Source organism: Amia ocellicauda, chromosome 23, assembly GCF_036373705.1.
Source record: "Amia ocellicauda isolate fAmiCal2 chromosome 23, fAmiCal2.hap1, whole genome shotgun sequence".
Lineage (NCBI taxonomy): Eukaryota > Metazoa > Chordata > Actinopteri > Amiiformes > Amiidae > Amia > Amia ocellicauda.
The window spans coordinates 17109863-17132196 of NC_089872.1; the positions used below are offsets into that span (position 1 = coordinate 17109863).

The 22334-nt window shown below is 37.7% G+C and overlaps 1 protein-coding gene across 1 annotated transcript in view; it reads left to right on the forward strand.

Annotated features, from left to right (window-relative positions):
• csmd1b (CUB and Sushi multiple domains 1b) overlaps positions 1-22334 on the forward strand; it is a 352370-nt gene that overhangs the window by 307025 nt on the left and 23011 nt on the right. Inside the window, exons 37-49 of the mRNA XM_066696781.1 lie at positions 424-528; positions 5949-6067; positions 7025-7094; positions 7308-7424; positions 9331-9540; positions 11786-11974; positions 14329-14506; positions 15383-15528; positions 18096-18176; positions 18448-18561; positions 19376-19564; positions 19661-19807; positions 21385-21573. Coding sequence (XP_066552878.1) covers positions 424-528; positions 5949-6067; positions 7025-7094; positions 7308-7424; positions 9331-9540; positions 11786-11974; positions 14329-14506; positions 15383-15528; positions 18096-18176; positions 18448-18561; positions 19376-19564; positions 19661-19807; positions 21385-21573 — 1854 coding nt within the window. The remainder of the gene's footprint in view (positions 1-423; positions 529-5948; positions 6068-7024; positions 7095-7307; positions 7425-9330; positions 9541-11785; positions 11975-14328; positions 14507-15382; positions 15529-18095; positions 18177-18447; positions 18562-19375; positions 19565-19660; positions 19808-21384; positions 21574-22334) is intronic.

A 22334-nucleotide genomic window follows, 5' to 3' on the forward strand; every position in this document is an offset into this window, starting at 1 on the left:
CTTTATGATTTGGAATTTTAAAAATTGCTCAATAACCACAATTGTGTTTTTAATACACTTTTCTAATTGTGAGAATTTGAAGATGACCTTTTATCTTTTATTTACTCTACATTTGAAAAAATAACATGTAGTTGCAACATAATGTATTGTATTTTGACAAGTAGAAAGATTTGAACATTGATGATAAATGTGATTGTACCTGCATGTTAAACAATTGTTCATTGATGTCTAGCACTAGGAGTATATAAAGCTGTGTTGTGTGTATTGTGTATGGGTGTATGAAAATTGGTCTCATTGTGCAGTTCTCAGACAGAATTTCAGACAATTGAAAATTATACCCATTGTTTTATTAACCCAATGCAGTAGTAATTTTGTCAAACGGTCCTTTATGTTTTTGAAATGCACCTTGGTCATTTATTGTAGGCACAACAGCCCCAGCTTTGCTCAACAGTACGTCCAATCAGCTATATCTACACTTCCACACGGACATCAGTGTTGTTGCTGCTGGATTTCATCTGGAATACAAAAGTACGTATATTTTTCCCCTCCAGTTATTATTCCTCTTTTCAATTTCAAATAGAAGCGTACCAGTAACTAAAAGTGTTTGCCATTTTGAATTTACATACGGATTTGTTGAGATAAAACGGTACTTAGTATGAATCCTTTTTTTTCTCCCTTTCTTTTTTGTTTATTACCGCACATTTGGATTATCGTCACAATTCCATTACAAAATAGCAATAAAGAAAGTAACAGACCTGTTAGGGCAGCGAACTAGAGTCAGCAAACTGTTACATTTATTGAAGTAAAAAGAAATGTTTAATGAAGCGAAGTTTGTTGGTCATTTTTGGTCAGCTGACATTTAAATGCAAGTCATTTTGGAAAGAACGAACAGCACACACTGACAATCCTGCTGAAAGCTTCATTTGTCTGATGTGCATACAATCCAACCAGGTCCAATTTCCTCTCAGGAAAGATTTGGGTTTTATTGTCAACAATTGCAGATGTGATTTCACCACCAGTGCACTGAGTCTAATATAATGCATAATGTAGTTACTGCTCTAGACAGAAATCTGAGACAAATACATATAAAGATACACAGATGGAAAATGATAAGAGATTAGGAATGTGATCGCTGTTGGAAGAGCAGTAGCATTAACATTCGAACATTAGTTATAATTCAAGAACATTTTACAGTTACCAAAATACAGTGCATATGATTGGCAAACATAAATAAATATAAACAAGAAAACAGTATTATTGTAGTATTATGGTAATGCCATTTGCTTTTAGATACAGATACATTTTTATTGGAATAGTAGTTGCAGTATATAAAATCAATGTGAGGAAGTATCTTAATAGTCTGAGGTCACAAGTCAGTGATGAATTAACTTTCTTTCCTGTATAATAGAATACAGTAAGACTATTACAGTATACATTACAGTAATATTGAACCCATACGTGATATAAAATGGTAATATCTTGATATACAGCAAAAAATATTTCAATCTTGGTGTTATATTTTTTTCTCTCTAAAAAATGTTGCTTAATTTACATATACAGTAGTGACTGAATTCTGTGAAATTCCCTGCAGACTGAATCAATACGCTTGACTGTGTTAGTTCAGATCCTTGAAAAAAAAAAAACAGTTAACAAGGGACATAATGCTGGCTATTAACCATTACCTCTTGGAAATTGTTTATTTAAATGTACAGAAATGAAAAATTAAGGAGATCCGTCAGTGTTCCAGTCATCCATTTACTAGGCATAGATGACTGACAAGTGATTAGTTTTGTGCTATTACTAGCCATTGTATGTATTTTACAAGACTTCACCATGTAACGCAGTGCAATGTTTCAGCAGTAATGATCAGCTATGACACGTGTTCACTTTGTCAGAGGAGGCACTGTTTTCTGGTTCAGATAACGTCTTACCCTTCCTCTGAGATGCAAACTGTAAACCCAGATATACATCTCTACGAAAAAAAAAAAATCACAGTGGCATCCACTGAGTGATAGCTTCCATTTTGTGTTGTTGTTTGTGAAATTCCCATTTCTGCTTTTGAAGTATAACTTGTAGAGGAATACAGAAAACAAAACATAAACGGATATTCAAAGTTTTAGAAGAAGATTAACATTAATCTCTAATACTGTGATGTAAACAAGCAGATGCATTCAATTCACACACAATTAAACTCAGCTCAGTCCAGTAATGTCCAGAACGGCATCCCATACCTTATGAAAGAACACTTAATCCTGGCAGGCAATACATTTCAAATAGGTCGGGCTGGCAGATATTTCAGTAAGTTATTTTTTTACAAAAATGTCTTGCCAATTTGAAAGTAGGCCATCTTTGTGGTAATACTCACAAGATGCTATGATGTGATCAGAAAGAATTTGTACACCATTGATACTGAAAAGGCAATGAGATGGTTCTTCTTAGTTTTGAGCATGTTAGCAGATGGACTGGAAATTGTGCCACTGGTGTGTGATCCAGAGCATCGATTGTATTTAAAAATAACCTTGCAGGTCCTGGCAGGCAATTGAAGGCCCATAAAATGTTAAAAGTTTGTTACTTTTGAGTGTAATTTTTTTCTGTGTGGGGAAATACATGTATTTTAAATCTAGTGGACAAATGAAGCCAGAAAGAAATGCTACAAGTATTATAAGATTATACATGTTTTAGAATTATATCTAGGCTAGTGCCCACAGAGCCCACAAAACTGAATTTAAAATATAACAAAGATGCTCATATGTTCAACTTAATCTCCTTCATAACATACACTAAGTTCTTGGCACCTAAAAGATAGAAATTGTTTCTTCCTCATATTGTGTGGCTGAATTGACATAATATCTGTGACCGTGAGCAAACTAATCAGACTATGCAAGTACAACCATTCTGCTTTTTTTATCTGCCTTAAAAAGACTAAGTGTGGTTTCATTATTGAATTGCCGGCTTCTGTTCAGCATACCCAACTAAATAGGGCACCAGTTTAGGCGTGTGCAGTATCTTTCTTTAGGAAGATGCTGACATCTGACTATCTTTGTTTTTGCATTACTTAAAAAATGTGAACAGTAATGCATAAATTAAAAAAGTACATCAAAAATACATCAGAATGCACCAGGGGCCTTATATTGTTTGTGCAATTCACAACAAGTCATTTAAAAGAAGCATAAGTAGCATTTAAGATAGAAAGAGAGGAAAATCTATAAATCCATAACTCGGTGACAGTAAGTCTTAAAAGCTGAGAAACTGCAGGGAATGAGGGAATCTTGTAAAGCTTGCTATAAAAAACCAGGCTGTCTCATTGATGCCAAGTTCATCCTGAGTGTTGAGCATGTGAAGACTGTAGCAGCATTTTAATTATCCCAAGCCGAGCGGGGCCTTCTGCATAGCGGTTATGAAATGCCAAAGGGTTTCCGAGACAGGGATAAGAGCCTCCGTAGTGGAAAAAAAGAAAAGTTAAAATCCTTAGAAGCTTTGTTTTTTAAAAATAGGATATACATCTTTTGGCACGGGTCATTTGGGTTGATTTCTGACCTTTAATTAGTACTGATTGTTAAATAGGTTTGCCCCATGAACATATTGTATTTATTTGTTTTTTTCAATATGCTGATCTGTTACCAAATACCATTCACATTAGAAATATTAAACTAAAGTTTTAATACTAAACTAATACAATGTTGCTCATAGCCAGGCCCAGACGGAATCTGCAGAAGTTTAGTCTTACTTATTTGTATCATTATAGGCATTTTCGTTGCAGCTCACATATGCTAAACTGTTACGCAATTGTAATTGCGTATTGTAATTGTATTAATATAATTTGAAAAATAAAAACATATTTGTCGGTCAGATACAGCTGTAATTGCAAAATATTCCTTCAGAAACAGATATCACAACCTTTATAGTTAATTTGAAATTGTGACTATAAAAAGTTGTAATAATATTGGGAAACAATAATAATACGAGAGTCTGATACAAGATACGTGAGAGTTGACAGGTCTGCTTTATTGCTGCTGTTATTATTTCCACACATCTTCTAATAGGAAGGTATTTTTACATAGACTAACAAAGTTGTTGTGTTAGATACATATTAATCAATACAAAGTTTTAATTTACGGGGAAACGATCTGTGATAGAGATGTGCGTTTATAGCTGTGTAGTTGAGATTCTGCTGAAAAGAACCATGTGCGGTTTGTTTACATTACGTCTTTGCTGGCGTTTGCACAACTGCAGAATATAGGCATTGCATTGACCAATGGAAAGGACGTTACTATGTATATGTCATCAACCTAGAGATCTTTTTTATTTTTTACCCAATCAGAGACCGTGACTCTACGAATATCTAGCCAACCCAAAGACCCTCTGAAAGCCCTGGAACTCAGGTGTCAGATTACACGCTGCCCCAGAGCGCACTGGTTAGAACGCAGATGAGAGACTATTTTACAGCGCATGTGTTGCATGATATGCTGTTACTTGGGGGATGTTGTTGTTATGTTAAAGTAAGTCAGTGGTTTTCAAACCGGTCCTGGAGTACCCCCTGCCCTGCTGGTTTTTGTTCCAACCGAGGTCTTAATTCCTTAATATAACTGTATATTGCTTTATTAGTTCAATTAAGTTAAGACCTCAGTTGGAACAAAAACCAGCAGGGCAGGGGGTACTCCAGGACCGGTTTGAAAACCCCCCTGCAGTTAGTAATACTTTAATTGCGCTCATTGTGTTTTAAGTTTTATTTTTATAAATTTCCTGCAAGCTTGAGTGTATTCTCCGATTTTGAGTGGATTCCACGGTTTTTCATTCAATATCCGTGCCCCACAGTTTCCGTCTGGCCCTGCTCATAACTCATACCATTTACAAACATAGGACTTATAAACCAATAAAACATGTTTTACTAAAACCCTCTAAACCAATAGAAAGTATTTTGTCAACCAATTTTTTCAAATTTATTTCACTTCAATCTTCAATTACTATTCAAGCACGTACACGTACAATGCGTTGTTAATAAACGGTTATCCATTTATTTATTTTATTTATTTATTTATTTTAACCTATATATATATTGAGTATTCTGACATGATATTTCTTGGCTTTTATATTGCCTAGTTAGCAAAATAAGGTTAACCTATTTTTTATTTGAATTAATACTTTGATTAATAATTTAAAATGAATACAATGCTGTATTAGCTTACATCAGTTGTTGTATAGTGTTTTTTTATCTATTTGAATAGGAGTGCTCATTGCAATGTTTAATGTTATTTAAGTCATGTTTAAGTCACTAGTTACATTTTAGTAAAAGTCTTTAGTCAAAATATGGATACATTGTTTATCTTGAAACAAAATGGTGAAATTGCAACAGAAAATCTGTTCTAAAAATCCGGTCTAAACCTCAATTTGTTTCAGACTGGCCATTGCAATTGCACTGATAAGTTTATAATGATAGGCCTATTTTGTATTTTTGTCAGTAATGATTTGCCTGTTGGGAATGCATGGTGCACTGATTTCAAATGTACAATTAGCAATATAAAAACAATACAATCTGTGATTAAACTGCAGTTTTAAAAATATATAATGTGGTGTGCCTCAGGATAATTCCAAGTGTCTGGGTGTGCCTTCCCTAAATAAAGGTTGAGAACCACTGCTCTATGGTACCACCAGGCTGTTTTGATCACAGTGCGTCTTCCCTCAGACTCACAGCGCCCCCTGTTGAGGCGTCTGTTGCCAGTAAAGTGGAGGAAGGGGGTCTCCTCTAAAACCCGGCTCACTGTTTGTTGTTTTGGCAAAATTAAATACTCTACTCTATGATAATGATAATAATAATAATAATAATTATTATTATTATTATTATTATTATTATTATTATTATTATTTTTTTTTTTTTTTTTTTTTTTTATTATTATTATTTTTTTATTATAATTGTATTGTTCTTGTCCATTGATTTGTAATTGATCTAGCTGTTGGACTGACAACATGCCCTGAACCATTAGTACCGGCCAACGGTGTGAAGACCGGAGACAGATACATGGTGAATGACGTGGTGTCATTCAACTGTGAGCCAGGATATGTTTTACAGGTAAGGATCTTTCTTCTTTTCCACTGATCTTCAGACACCATTCGATGTGTGTGTCTATATATTGAGCTGGCACCCAGGAGGTAGAAACACAATTAGAGTAAATACAAAAGCCTTTTATTTAAGTAAACTCAAACAAAACCTCGAGCCCAGGGGCCTGGCGATTCAATAAACCTCAAATGGCTTCTCCAGTCTTTGAGTCTGTCTTCGGGTGGGAGAAGAGGTAGCTTAAAAAGGGTGTGGTAATGCTCAGGGGGTAATTGATAAGCCAACCAATGACGAGGCAGCATTCCCATGCGTCAATTACGCCTCCCTCTCACCATGTCGGAAATTACGATAAAGTAGCATTTCTAATCACTCCAGTGTGTCTATAAAATCAAACATTCTCTTTTGAGAGTGACATGACAATATATTCAGTGAAAACACTGTTCATTAGATAATGCTTCGACTGTCCAAGTCCATTTTATTACAAATATCAGAAATGTCTATCCATCATTTCTCCTGAAAATAACAGTATTGCTGCAGTATGATTTTCAATTTATATTGGAATGGCTTGTTAGTGTGACGTTTTCCTTTGATCATAAAGCAGTTGTTTTCCACTAATAGCATATAATTACCCCCATTTTCAGTAATTTCACAGCAGGGAACAGAAGAGCACAGTGTGCCGTTCATTTCACATACTTTCCAAATGCAACTGCAGAGATTAGTTCTAGTTTTTCTGAGGTCATACACATCTCTTCCTTAACCTTGTTTAACCCCTCTCTGTAATAAAACTCACTTTCGTCTTCTTTTTTGGACACGAAAATGGCTTAAATGTCATATTACTTCATTTTGATACCCGCCATAAAATGCATACATTATCAGAACAGGCCATTTCATTAGACTAGTTTTGGCTCTTACTCTGTGAATGTGACCAAATTGTTCTCTTGGGCCATCTTCTGTAAATTGTTTTAACCACAGGGACACTCCCATATATCCTGTATGCCCGGCACAGTCAGACGCTGGAATTACCCTCCTCCCCTCTGCATTGGTAAGACTTCCTCTACTTTGTCATTGATTTTAAAGGTATGGTTGTTCCTCTGCAGATGTACATGCAGTGTATGTAATAAGTGCATGAAGAAATAATGATTTCACCTGGAAATGCCTTCATGCCCGAACACTTGATAATGGCGAACTGAAAATGATGCTTCTGTTTTTTGTTTTTTTACTGATATCCTCGCATTCATCCATGTGTTGATTTCAGCCCGATGTGGGGGAACGCTGTATGCCCTGAGTGACGTCATCCTGAGTCCTGGTTTTCCCGGAAACTACCCTGGAAATCTTGACTGCACCTGGAAGATTTTGTTGCCGGTTGGATATGGTGAGAAAGTTAATTGAAATAAAGCCGTATCAAGGTTACACTGTTAGCCAAGTGCAGACAGTTTGGCTGTTTTAACCAGAGGGTTTAATAACAACGGTCTGCTCTCTGTTTATGCACATGTCATGTCAAATGTCAGTATTTCATATGAGCTGTCTGTCTGTTTGCTAGCATGTTGAAAGCCTGTTATTATACAAGGCATTATTAGTACTCTCCCTGTAATGCATATTTATTGGTACTAGGCTAGCTTGACTATTGTCTTCATCTGTATCAAATTTCATTTGCCTCTCAGCCCACTATTGAGAATTAGCTAATAGCTTGATCCGCCCAGTCCATCCCGATGGTAATGGCTATTGAGTCCATTCATACATTTCAGATGAATAAATAAGCCCCATTGCAATGTGATTTCTGCTATACTGACAGTTGGAAAAGATAAACTGAAGGAGGAGGAAAGAAGGGGAAAATAAACATCTTGCTATGCCTGGGAGCCTCTGCATGTTCTTGCAAATAGCCCGAGAATTTATCACTTCATGAATGCTCCAATGTGTACAAACAAAGACCTTTAAACCAAACAGCACAAGTACACCGAATGTTGTCATGGGTTTATTTCAGTTAATGTTGTGTAGCACCGCAGGAGTGTCAGACCTCCATTCCTTGATTTCAGATACCTCTCTCTGAATATCGTCTGTGGATAGACATCCTTTCAATCCACAATCGATATTACGAGTTGAACATCGAATAATTACATAACCTTGAGAAAAAGCCTGCACTAAGGATGAAAGAGAGCAGCTACACATATGTAAATGTAATATCATTGTAGTTACCTGAGTTCAGGCCTTTCACCTTTACAAACGATCCCAAATGTGTAGGTCATCTTGAATACAGTTCTGTCTCTGCAACTCACAATTGTGTATTAAGAAAAAGGCCAAGTAAGTCACCAAGTTTTCCATATGAAAGAAATATCCTGATTCATTTTCTTGTGGTAGGAATTTGGTAACAGGGCCAAGGTTAAGTCATGTGTAACAAAAAGTATATGTATTTTATATAATACAAAACAATAATGGCGTATTAATCACAGGTATGTGTGTCACCCACTTCACAATAAAACAGTTTATAAAGACTCCTGTTGGAATGAGACAACACAAGACATTTAAATACACAATTTAAGTAGATACAGTCTGTGCCTTTTGTGACATACAGTGGGAGATTAAAAATCCAATAATTAAAATCAAGACATACATACTCACATTTGTCTGCCCTATATTTCTATCCAAGCTTAACATCACTGTGCCCAGCAACCCAATTAGCAGCCGAACAGATTTGTTGACTTTTTCACAGGAGCTAATGCGGTCGGATGGTTTTGTGAAAACCTCCTATTGTTTGAAGCTCCCGCTTTTCTCATGTGCTGCCTGTCAGCGCTACTTCATATGAAAAAAAGGCACATTTAAGACAGCATGCTCTAATAGCTGTTATGTAACGTGGCTACAAGAACCATACATGGATAGGAAAACTAAAATAAAAGTTTAATGTTATTTTCCTTTTCATATCTATTTTTGACAGGAGTGTGTCAGCCATTACCTATTCTTCAAAAAGAGATTAAGCCTCGAGTAGTTGTTCGATTCGAGTAGAGTAGGGAGAGAAAAGCTGTAGAGGGGCTCGGGGTATTCAGACCAGGTTAGGCTATTTATCTCTGAAGGTTGACCCCGCATCTATATTGACCCTGAGTCTATATTCGTTTCCTTCTTTCATTGTTTTTGCATTTTGTTTTTAAACCATCGAATGAAACGTGACTCCACTGTGTGGTTTACGGGGCAGAAATGTGAATGGACGCTTTAAGATGCGTCTTTGTAGAACGGGTACGTTTTTTCCATCTCCCAGAACTCAATAACATCAAGCTCCTTTTTCTCAGGTGCTCATATCCAGTTCCTACACTTCTCCTCGGAGGACAATCACGATTTTCTGGAAATACGCAACGGGCCGCACCACACTAGCTCCCTGATCGGCCAGTTCAGTGGAAGTCAACTCCCGCCGTCATTACTGAGCACAACGCATGAGACCGTGATTCATTTCTACAGCGATCACTCTGAGAACAGACAAGGCTTTAAACTTTCATACCAAGGTAAGGTTCCACTTGTATTTTGTATCGTGACGCTCTAGGGACTAAATCGTCAGTTGACATCTAGAGAAATTAAGCCTCCTTCAGACTCTGATTTCTTGAGTGGATGTCAAACAGTTCTAGGATTATTATAGTGCCTAAAGAAATTAAACATTAGACATTAAATCAGCATTTGTTGGTCTCTGTGAATCTCACAGGGGCTTGAATCATCCATCACCATGCATCATACAAACGCAAGCTTTGGGGGCCTCTTTAATTCCACTTGTGAACAAAGGAAGCCTACAACGTAAATAAAATATGAGCGCTGGGCTACGATTTGGAAAGTGTGCTAGCCACCACATTATATAAATCAACCACGTTGGTTAATACAAAGCAAATGAAAGCACACCCTGTTCTCAGCAGTGAAGCTCCCCAGATTCCCTCAGCTCTCTCCGGAATGGTTTCCAAAGGGTGAGGCCCTCAACGGGGATCGTTCATTGGCTAACTGAACAACGGCATCGCAACCCACATTACGCACATTCCTCAGATGTCAGTCCTTCAGTCAATTAGCATCTCTCAAACACGCACTGCTCTCGGAACATTATGCAATTACGCACAGCTTTTTGCAGGAGAGTTATTAACTCTACATGCTGTACGTTTTACCTACATTAGATCTAAAATATGGCAAATGTATTTTCTTTGTTATTGCTAAATGTTCCATTTAAGTCATAAATCTTTTGTGATTGTTTCCTTCAGATTATTTACTTTGTGTGTTTGCATTTGGGAATCATACTGAATACTCTGTCAATACCCTGTCAAATCCTGTACTGAGTAAAAGTGGATGAACACCATGAGCAGGTTTCTTAGTTGAGTGCTTACTTATTTATAAGTTATTTCTGAAAGTCGGGGGTTGAACCCAGATCAGATGGTGAACAGAGGACCCTCGATGATCTGTGCTTAGCATTATTGAAATCAATTGATAGGTAAATATGCTGGCACACGTTGATGCAATTTTAAAGTTATTCTATATATATATATTCGCAAGGTATTATGCATTATGATGCCACACTACTTTAAATTATTTAAATAAGTGTTATAGTTCATGCAGTGCTGATAGTTAGGAAATACATTGCACAGCTTCTTTTCTTTTTAAAGAAGGAAAAAAGACAGATGCTTTTCTGCTTAAACGGCACCATTACTTCACTGACAGAGACGGGTTTTACATAGACAACAATTCCTCTATCCATCAATCCAAAATAGACAGGGTCTTGTTTGTTAAACCCATATCTCAATTCTTTGGAGGGCCCATGGGCTAGGCTTGACAGACATGAATACATATTTATAGGTTTTAATTTGTATCCGATATTTGCTGTCCAAGTGCTCAATCTGTAAAATAGATGCAGTCACACAATTCTAGCACAAGGCTTGTAGTCATTTATATTATAAGGAATTGACACTTTTTTTTCTGCTACGACTGCAGCTTGTCCTTAATCTAAAAGTCGCTATGAATAGATTTTTTTTCAGTAGCTGGTAAAACAAGGTTGCATTGTTTTATGTGGAAAATCTCAAACATTTGCATTCATAATCAGAGGGAAAATAATCAAATTATAGAGGTTAATGCCACTAATACAAAAGGCACAGCATGAACCTAAAAAGACATTTTTGTGATCAATTTTGGATTTTTTGTTTCTGCGTCTACTGTTCAACAAACTTGTTATGTGGTGGAAACTATGGAAACTCATGACTGTTTCTGTGGTTAATGCGTCCCTCTACAGAAAATTGCATTTGGACTAAATAAACACAAGACATGACTGATGTATCTGTCACCAGGAGAAGGAACTGGACTGACAGATGTCTGATTCAAGTCCCTTTAAATAAGTTCAAACAAAGTCAATGACATGTTTTATTATTCTTATTTCTCAATGAACGTAGTCCATTTCTTGCAACCCTCATTATCTGTTGTTTCCTTTGAAGATACCACATTTTATTAGCTTTTTATGGAATTTATTGTAATAAATTAATTATGAGCCTATTATGATGGTGTCAAAAGTGTACTAATGCCCTCTCCTAGGACAGTTGTTTTTAGTGTAGTTATTTAATCACATATTTCAGTTTTTGGCTGTTCCAGGTCTCACACTGCATTCGTTTCAAAAGAAAAATATCCAAAATGTGCTGAACCAATAACAAATTAAAACATTTATAAACCAGGGAAATGTTTCAAGAATGGGAAAATGGATGGTCTCATTTATCTTTGACTTCTGTTTTTCAGCATATGAATTACAAAATTGTCAAGACCCATCTCCTTTTCATAACGGATACATCGTTAACAGCGATTATAATGCCGGACAGTCTATAACCTTTGAGTGCTACCCTGGGTACGTTCTGATTGGCCACTCCGTCCTCACGTGTCAGCACGGGATCAACAGGAAGTGGAATTACCCTTTTCCACGATGTGAAGGTTAGTACCCATTGAAGTTCGAAACCTCAGAAAGCCCCCGGAGCACAAAGGAGAGCATTGAATCGTATGCTTATTAATGCATTTGTTCGATGGCCCATTGAGAGTATCCATAGTGGTGACCCTTTGTTTGTACCGCTCCATCCTTCTTCTGCCTCCTCTTCTTCTTCTTTTTGTTCTTCTACTTGTTAATAATAATGGCCGTGGGCTGAGTATTTAATTCTAGCATAATGCTGACCCATGCCTATTTAAAATATGTATAAAATAGTGCCTGGGGATGCAAAGCTGTCAATCAATCGAATTTCTGAGTTCTTCCTTCAGCGCCGCAGCCGCCATTGTAGCAGAGACTGACACCGAGATCTTTAAGTTTCGGTCCTTTTTCAGCGGCAGCACAGACATCACGGTTTGAAGTCAATGACAGTGAAGAATTATGTCTGTGTACATGTATCAGCTTAGCTTTCAGCGGGGAGGCGTCCACATCAAGATTTCTGAAGGGAAAAGAGCAATGAAATTCAATCCCGGAGACGCGGTTCTGAAACAGTTTCTGACAACAGATTTACGGTGAAGAGACCCTTCATATAACTGTTTCGGTGAATAACAGTGTGCTTGTCATTACTGAGAGGCTATGAGAATGAAAATAAAATCAAAAGAAGAGAAGGGGGGTTATCCCTAAACTGTGTTGTTTGAGAGCCTTTTGAAATCATTTTGTTTCCAATAAGGCCCTTTTATGCTCGAAGCATTTTGAGTTAAATTGTTGTGAATCGCTGAAAGACAGCTGTGCAGCACTGAAGCTAGGGAACGGGCCTGATGTTTTTGATATTCAAGACGGATACAATGAAAACGGGGATTAGGGACCTTTCCTCAGTCCCGGTTCCCTTTCTCATTGGTAATATAGAGGCCTCGGTAGAATGCTGCAAAGAATTTGTTGCATAACATCAAAAGGTTAGAAAAATACAAGCTGTCAACTCGGAAAACTGTGGTTAAGGTCTTCTAAATGCCTTACCTTTGTGTGGACGATCAACAATTCACTGTTGTTGTGAATAAAGAGTACAGTCTTGAACCGTGGGGGGAAATATAAGATCAAAACCTTTCTCTGGGATTCTTTTTGAAATGCCCCTAAAGATATAAAACACGTCAATGAATCACAATCTGAGAGCTACTAAGAGAAGCTGATTTAATAAATATATACCTACATACGAACGCACAGGCATTGATATTGTAGTTTGGTCTAATTATCGTTAATAACATGATAATAACGAGGAAAAATTTTATCGTAGTGATGTGTTCCTTACGATGAGCACTTTGTCATGAGAAAGGAAGGAAGTACTTTCAAAAATAATAAGAAGAAGATGTAGAAAAGTAGAAGTAGAAAAAATGAAGGATGACAATGTGCTTTGTGTAATAAGCGATGAGAAAACGCCTGCATTGGCACAAGTACCCAAAACATACCTAATAGGACAGGACAGATAATACGATCGAGTGTTGAGAGTTGAAATGCCTTCCATGTCGCTCGCACCCAGAGGGATGTCGAGGTTAAGACAAAAATGTTCTGATATTAATGAATTACTCTTTGGTGCAACTGTGCACTGTAATTTAGTGTGGACAACCTAAAGGCACAAATATTGAAATATGCATCTGGCTACTCTCTTTAACTAGGAGGATGAGAATTATTTCAAAATATATACAGTAAACCCCAATTGTTTTTAGACACTTTATAAGGTTTAATTAAAAGGTATTTTAGCAAGAGAATGCAGGGCTACCCTCAATACAAATAATAAAGTAGCAACGTATATGACTATCAATATTGTATGCATCAATAGCGTATCATATATTCACAAAATACTGACTGATATGATTATATTTGACCGTGTTGTATTTTGAAATATAAGTAACTACTGCTGTTGTCCTGTATATGGAATATGACATTGCTTTGGCACAGTCCCAGTCTCACCCCGGTGCTGTACAGGGCCACTTGTATAGTGAATGATTGAGTGATTGATTGAATGATCGTTGAGGCCAACAGCTCTGAGCAAAGTTCCTCTTCCACTCTAACTCCTGCTTTGAACTCCTTCAGAGAATTAGAGTTTGAATTCCCAGTGCACTTTCTGAGTGGGAACAGATTAGTATTTTTGACTGCCGAGTTTCATGTGATTCGGGGCCGATGTACTTTAGCTTGTTCGGTTTCTGTTTGTCCCAGTATTTTGCATCTCTCTGTCAGCGGATCACAAGACCTGCCCTTCCACTGCAGCAGCTGTCAGTGGAGAGACGATTAAAGCTTTTATCATGTATTAAACTCTTTGTTTGTTGAGGGTCACCCACATAAACCTATACTTTGTGTGTATATATGTATATTTCAGCACCTTGTGGATACAATGTATCGGCCCAGAATGGCACAATTTATTCCCCCGGATATCCAAACGAGTATCCCAACTCCCAGGACTGCACATGGCTAATTACAGTGCCTCACGGCCATGGGATTTATATCAACTTCACTCTGCTCCAGACTGAACCCGTCACTGACTACATCGCTGTGTGGTGAGAGCGCTTTATCATTTCATAAAAATAAATATGAACATTCTGATTGTTGATTAGTTTTGTATTTACCCATAAACAGATGTGAACCTGTCTGAATCAACCCCTGGTATGATAATGATATGATTTGATATCATTTGATATGTCCATGTACAGGTTAAGAAATGTTTTGAATGTGTGATGAAAGGGTTGATCTGCTTTTCGTTTTGTTTTTAAATTGGCAGACTGTTTTATTTCCTCTCAGATTCACCTAATGTCCACATCTCATTCGATGTCGAAAATGTTATCATTTAAATTTAACAACCTCTGTAAGCTCAAATACTTGCTTTTGTAAGAAATTGTATTCTCATTACACTTTAACTGTCCCCAGGCCCAGCATTTAAAATGGAATAGAGATGCACTTAAAATTGCTTATCTAGTAGACAATTACATTTCAGGTGAATGTATCCTACATTGTCTATGTTAAGATGCAAATGAGAGCAATTACATAAACTCTCTGAGCTCCGCATATAATCAAACTTTGTTCCAGCTTCTTGAGTTGATTGAAAAACATGGTAGATACTGCAGGAGCCCATTATAACGTACAAGCCTTTTCATTCCAAGCAATTTAGTTAATTAATATTCAGAAACAATTAAAATGAAGCCAAAAAAACTAATTGCTGCGCACCGTCAGTCACATATATTACTTTATTCGTAGCGTCTGATTCCACACACGTCAGTGGAAATCTCCTGTCAGATCTGAATGTAAATGAATTCCCGAACTACTTAACTCGACAGTAACACACAGGTCTCAGTGACTGATACTGGCGAAAACATTGTGTTCGTTTTTTTCTTAATTCATTGTTTTTAACCTAAACATTTTGTTTTGTTTTCCGTAAGGGATGGGCCAGAGCAGAGTTATCCGCAGCTGGGAGTTTTCAGTGGCAACACGGCCCTGGAATCGGCCTACAGTTCTTTCAATCAGGTTCTTATTAAGTTTCACAGTGACTTTTCAACAAGTGGATTCTTTGTCCTCAATTTTCACGGTACGTTTCTCTCCTCGACTCTCTAGATACCTTTTATTTGGGGGGGCGGGGGGTTCCATGGGAGGGATGGAGGTGGGGCCATGGTTCTTGAATGTTTTATTTATTTATCTGCCCTTGTAGTAGAACGGGAGAGACAACATTCCCCTCAACACATATCCCACTGCAGCACTGCTGGGCCGAGGCATTACACTGAGGACTAATGCGCCTCTTACTGATAACATTAAACACTTAAGGCATCTTTGTTTTATTGTCACGTTGAGCCAGTCCAGCCAGTTGGGCATTGCCTTGGGGAATCTCAATCACAGTCCGCTATAACTAGGCTCGATGGATTTCCATGACTGTCTTTCACCAGAGCAGATATATACATAACGACAAACTGGCTTTTATAAGGGTATTGTTTTATTGAAGCATTTTTTTTTTTAACCAGGCCCTGTGGGAGCCGCCAGATTAGCTGTGTTTCTAAGATAAAGAAGTAGAGGCCGCGTTTAGTATTGTTTTAAAACTTTGAAGGAACCTGTAAGCGATGGCAGACGAAGCTCAGCGCCTTGCTTTTAAGACTGCATTTAATGGAAATCCTGTGTTATACACTCTGTCATTCATCAGCTGGTTTTGGTCTGGTCTGGTTTTCAACTTCCAGGCCTGATGAATAAATAAATGCAGATGCAGAGATAGTGTTTTTTTATATATATATATATATATATATATATATATATATATATATATATACACTCACCTAAAGGATTATTAGGAACACCTGTTCAATTTCTCATTAATGCAATTATCTAATCAACCAATCACATGGCAGTTGCTTCAATGCATTTAGGGGTGTGGTCCTGGTCAAGACAATCTCCTGAACTCCAAACTGAATGTCTGAATGGGAAAGAAAGGTGATTTAAGCAATTTTGAGCGTGGCATGGTTGTTGGTGCCAGACGGGCCGGTCTGAGTATTTCACAATCTGCTCAGTTACTGGGATTTTCACGCACAACCATTTCTAGGGTTTACAAAGAATGGTGTGAAAAGGGAAAAACATCCAGTATGCGGCAGTCCTGTGGGCCAAAATGCCTTGTTGATGCTAGAGGTCAGAGGAGAATGGGCCGACTGATTCAAGCTGATAGAAGAGCAACTTTGACTGAAATAACCACTCGTTACAACCGAGGTATGCAGCAAAGCATTTGTGAAGCCACAACACGTACAACCTTGAGGCGGATGGGCTACAACAGCAGAAGACTCCACCGGGTACCACTCATCTCCACTACAAATAGGAAGAAGAGGCTACAATTTGCACAAGCTCACCAAAATTGGACAGTTGAAGACTGGAAAAATGTTGCCTGGTCTGATGAGTCTCGATTTCTGTTGAGACATTCAGATGGTAGAGTCAGAATTTGGCGTAAACAGAATGAGAACATGGATCCATCATGCCTTGTTACCAGTGTGCAGGCTGGTGGTGGTGGTGTAATGGTGTGGGGGATGTTTTATTGGCACATTTTAGGCCCCTTAGTGCCAATTGGGCATCGTTTAAATGCCACGGCCTACCTGAGCATTGTTTCTGACCATGTCCATCCCTTTATGACCACCATGTACCCATCCTCTGATGGCTACTTCCAGCAGGATAATGCACCATGTCACAAAGGTCGAATCATTTCAAATTGGTTTCTTGAACATGACAATGAGTTCACTGTACTAAACTGGCCCCCACAGTCACCAGATCTCAACCCAATAGAGCATCTTTGGGATGTGGTGGAACGGGAGCTTCGTGCCCTGGATGTGCATCCCACAAATCTCCATCAACTGCAAGATGCTATCCTATCAATATGGGCCAACATTTCTAAAGAATGCTTTCAGCACCTTGTTGAATCAATGCCACGTAGAATTAAGGCAGTTCTGAAGGCGAAAGGGGGTCAAACACAGTATTAGTATGGTGTTCCTAATAATCCTTTAGGTGAGTGTATATATATATATATATATATAAGCATTTACCTGCTGTGCACAGTTTAAAGGACATGTTTTCTTTTTTTCTCTGGTGGGAAAGATGCATTGTGTATGTAGTTTGTTATGCATTTTTATAAAATTGCCTTTTCAACCACTTCAAGATCACGTGTAAAGCTGACATAGCACGCATGTCGTATTTGATGTGCATAGCAGCTTCCATGAGATTACAATCCAATATGTATCAATTTGTCAAGTAATTTGACTCAACCGCATACAGATTTAATGATAAATTCCTTTGCCATAATAGAGGACTGAGTTTCCTCTTGTTTTCCCACGTTGTGTCTGCCCATTAATCTCAAATCAATGAAATAAGATCTCTTCTTTGACAGTGATTCACTCATGAGACTATTTTATCTTTCCATCACAAGTTGTTGCCTGTGTAGGTGTACAAATTATTGATTCTCAGTCAAGTAAGACAAAATCTGCACAGAGCTTTAGTAAAGATGCACACACATGGTGAGCTATAATCCAATGTGCTATTTCACATGAAACTGTAACATGAACAGGGGCTGCGTGTGGGTAATGGATATTTATGTTCCAATGTGTATGTTTTTGTTTGCTTGTTTGGTTGGTTTAGCGTACCGCTTGAAGAAGTGTGCGGCTCCTCCATCTGTTGAAGAAGCAGATTTTTATTCTGAGGACCAAGATTATGAAATAGGTAAGTGCTCTGAAGTCGTCCCAAAGATTTCACATTTGGTTTATTGATAAACCGGGTGACTTTATTTGACGTGTCATTCTAAAATGTAACTTCATATATTGATTTCTCAAGGGGATATTGATCAGGGATTTTATTGTATTGTTGTTAATATCAACTCGCTTGATGTACTTTGATAAGCTTGTAAAATCATCAATCAGGAAGCCATGAAGAATAATATTTGCTTTTCATTCTACTATTAATCAACCTTTCATGGCATTTGTTTAACCTTTAGGAGATGTTGTAAAGTACCAGTGCTTCCCAGGGTTTACGTTGTTAGGAAGCGAGGAGCTCACCTGTAAACTCAACTCGCACCTGCAGTTTGAGGGTCCCCCACCTTCCTGTGAGGGTAAGAACAAACGAGCCGTTACAGGAGTCTAACAGGGGTGACTGTATAGCGCCTTGCAGCAGCTGAACCACTTCCCATCCCTGTGTGAAACTCATTGGTCTGCACTGTGTTTAAGAGAACCCAGAAATAGATCCATATTTTTTTCACTGACATGTGGAATGAGTTTCTTAAACTGGAGTTTAGCACATTACATCGGCGGTTGTTAAAGATACTTCACTGCTAAATTGCCCCTGGTAATCGTTAAGGAAAGCACAGTATATTTCCTGTTATTATTTGCATCTGTCATCAGTAAAAGAAGGAGTTCATGGCCCTTTTTGCTATATAAAGCAATTTCCCATTGTTTTAAGCTATTCTTAGTTATTATGTGTAAATATAAGCATTACATGATAGCCGCCTACTTTATTAAATCCCCCCTAAAGGGGAAAAGGGAGGCTAATTGCTATCATTTTAATTTGAGCCTGTTATTCATACAATTAGAGAGCTAACAAAGGTTTTAATAGATATGATGCCCCATTTACACATAACATTACTAATTACGATGGAAATGTTATAAATCATGCAGATGGCATTCTGTATTGAAGCCTGTTAATGCAAACAAAGCAACTAACTAATTAATTTGCTTCAGGACGGTAAAGGTTTTCTTTTATTGCAGAAGCACTGAGTGTGTGCTAATCTATAATGTATATACATAGTGTATGTGTGTGTGTTTACATTTCAATTTTGCGATACAGGACAGTGGTTTATATTTTAATTCATTTCCTGAGTGAATTCATCCTTCTCTCCTCGTTTTTCCTCATCTTTGTTTTATTTATAGCTCAGTGCCCAGCGAACGAAGAACGAAGTACATCTTCTGGAGTTATCCTCAGCCCCGGTTATCCAAAAAATTACCCCAACTCTCAGACATGTTCCTGGACCATTAAAGTCCTAACTGGTTACACCATCTCAATCTATGTCGAGATGTTCCAAAGTGAAAAGCAGTTTGATGAACTGGAGATATTTGATGGTAACTTCCTTTTCCAGCAACAGATTTATAAATGTCATCATAGAAACCAGACTGATTTCACAACAATATCCATTTACTTGACTTTTTCACCCTTAGGACCTTCAGGCCAAAGTCCTTTGCTTGTGGCACTAAGTGGAAACCACACAACGCAGCTGAATTTCACAAGCAAGACCAGCCAGTTGTATCTCCGGTGGTCAACTGATCACGCAACCAGCAAGAAAGGATTCAAAATACGCTACACAGGTTTGAGAAACTAAAACTTTATCATTTAAAGATAAGACACCAATAATAACATGCCAGTAGTTAAATCCTAGCAAAATGTTTAAATAAATGTAAGGGATTCCTGTGAAAAACTAAATGATTTCCCTAATATTTATATGGAGGAAAAATGCAATGGTTCATTTTTTTTCCAGGCTGAGTGTCAGAGAGGATTTATCCACTTGCTCTTCTCTATGAGGGTCTTGTTTTGAATCCAATTTAGGTCAAGAGTGGAAGACATTGAGCTTTCCCAGGTTAGCCCTCATTAGATAGAACGCCCAGTCATCAGGACCACAGGGACTTTTTTCCGAGTTGTGTCAGAGAGAGGTCAAAGATCAGATAATTAATATTGCTAAATGGTTGTCACATTCTTTACCTCAGAGTGGTCTCTCCAGGTCTTTCTTCTTGTCGGATGTGGTGAAACCAAAAGGCCACAATTACCGTCTCAATTTCTCTCTCTCTCTCTCTCTCTCTCTCCCCATGTGTTATTGCACCTTTCCACCATTCCCTGTGTTAGATAACTCTTTCAGCCATACTATCAAAATTAGATTTAACTTCTGATACCTATGGTTTTGTGAGGAATGATAAAGTAGCTTGGTCTCATTTTGATTACAACATACAGTAACTGTGTTAATTGATATTGCCGAACTGAATAAAAAATATAATTTGATGTAGATAACTCCAGTACTTTTTGCTGGTTAATTTACCCTTCTAGAATATTTTTCCTAAAGCTTTTAAATCAGACAGAAACACTTCAATGCACAATGGTCCAGACAGTTAGAATTAAGCACAGCAGGGTATAGATTAGGAAATAACTATTATCAATGGCAGCAGTGTTGTGTTTACGACATGGTGCAGTTACATCTCTAGCCCTAAAAATAGTGACTGTATGTAATCAAACTCCTTGGAAATCTTTTAAATAATTTAAAGATCTTGAACACAGGTCGAATACACCTCCCCTTGATCTGTACAAAACTGCTTTGGGAGCTGAATCTCTACCTATTCATAGGGCTTTTTAATGATTGGTACGTTCACATGTATTTTTTTTTTACAGTCCATTGGGCTTTGATCAAAGTAAATTACACTGATATGCTGCCCCAGGTTTTAACATGTGGTCTAATCAGGCAGAACCTACAGTGAACCTTTTAGTACTCTTAATCTGATGGATGTACATAATGTTATCTGTCAGTGTATGTATTAGAGAATGGGGAAAAAAGAGACTTTAAAGAATAAGATATGCCTCTGGGGTACAGTTTTACAAACCCATGACTAGTTTAATTTTTAAGTAATGATTTTAAAGAAGGCAGACGTCTTACAAAACCAACATATATATATTTTTTTCTACATCTTTCCTACTTTGAGTAAAGTCCTGGCCTACAGTTCTACAGTTTCAGTGGCACAATCTGGTGACTTTTTTGGTTTTGTTTTTTGGGCTGCAACAGCATTTTGTGAGACTTATACAATATAAAAAAATAGCCTGATATTATACTGTTTATCCAAAGGCAAATTGATTGTGCTTCCCTTTGATGAAAACTCTGTCTATTCTGCTTTTTGCCTTTTAGCTCCATATTGCAGTCTGAACAGCCTTCCCAGAAATGGCGGAGTTGTAAACAGGACGGGGGGGCACCCGGGCAGCAAGCTGCACTACGTGTGTAATCCCGGCTACAGGATTGTTGGGGAAAGTAACGCAACGTGCAGACTTCATCAGAACGGTCTATATAACTGGGACTCCCCTCCTCCGCTCTGTCAAGGTATGTCTGTGTTCGTTCGTTCAGTCATTCGTATAGATACACACACATTTTAGATCTCATAAATAAGTGTGTCTGAATATGTTAGCGTTCTGTTTCTGCACACACTGCCCCACTATTACGTGAATTGAAAATGTGATTTATAAGCGTAGTCTGCGTAATATTTTACCCCTTGTAATTTGCGGTGTAATGCATTCATACCAGATTATACGATTTCCCACAGCTCAATGTGCTTTACATGAACAAGCTTCAAATAAAAGGTGAAAAGAGGTTGTTCAGCTGAAACCGCTTTGGAATTGTTGTCCTTCAGTTTACAGTAATAACCCTGAATACCTCAAGGGGGAAAATATGGATCCTTACATAATATGCCTTTCCCTCCTGGTCCCGGCTCTTTCGTTCGTCAGCAGTTTGCTCTTATGAATATTGAAGCAGACAGCCTGGTTCATTACAGTTAATTGCTGTGAGGAGAGGTTGTTTCTGTCCTTGGGTTCTCTTTTCCTATTGTCTTGTATTATTTATTTAATTGATTACAGAACTCCATCACAAAAGAGAAACGTTAAATTTAATTTCGGTTTTATCACAATGGTAGGACCGGAAAAATGAACTGCACTGACCTGGATTAACCCCCTGGTTTAATGCATATCATCTCGTTGGAAAGTATAACCTGGGTTATTGCCTTGTTCTCTGGTCACAATTGCTTTTCGGTTCATATCACTTCCTTCAGCTGCTTTGCCCCTTAGATTAGAAGTCACTTCCCAGGAAGT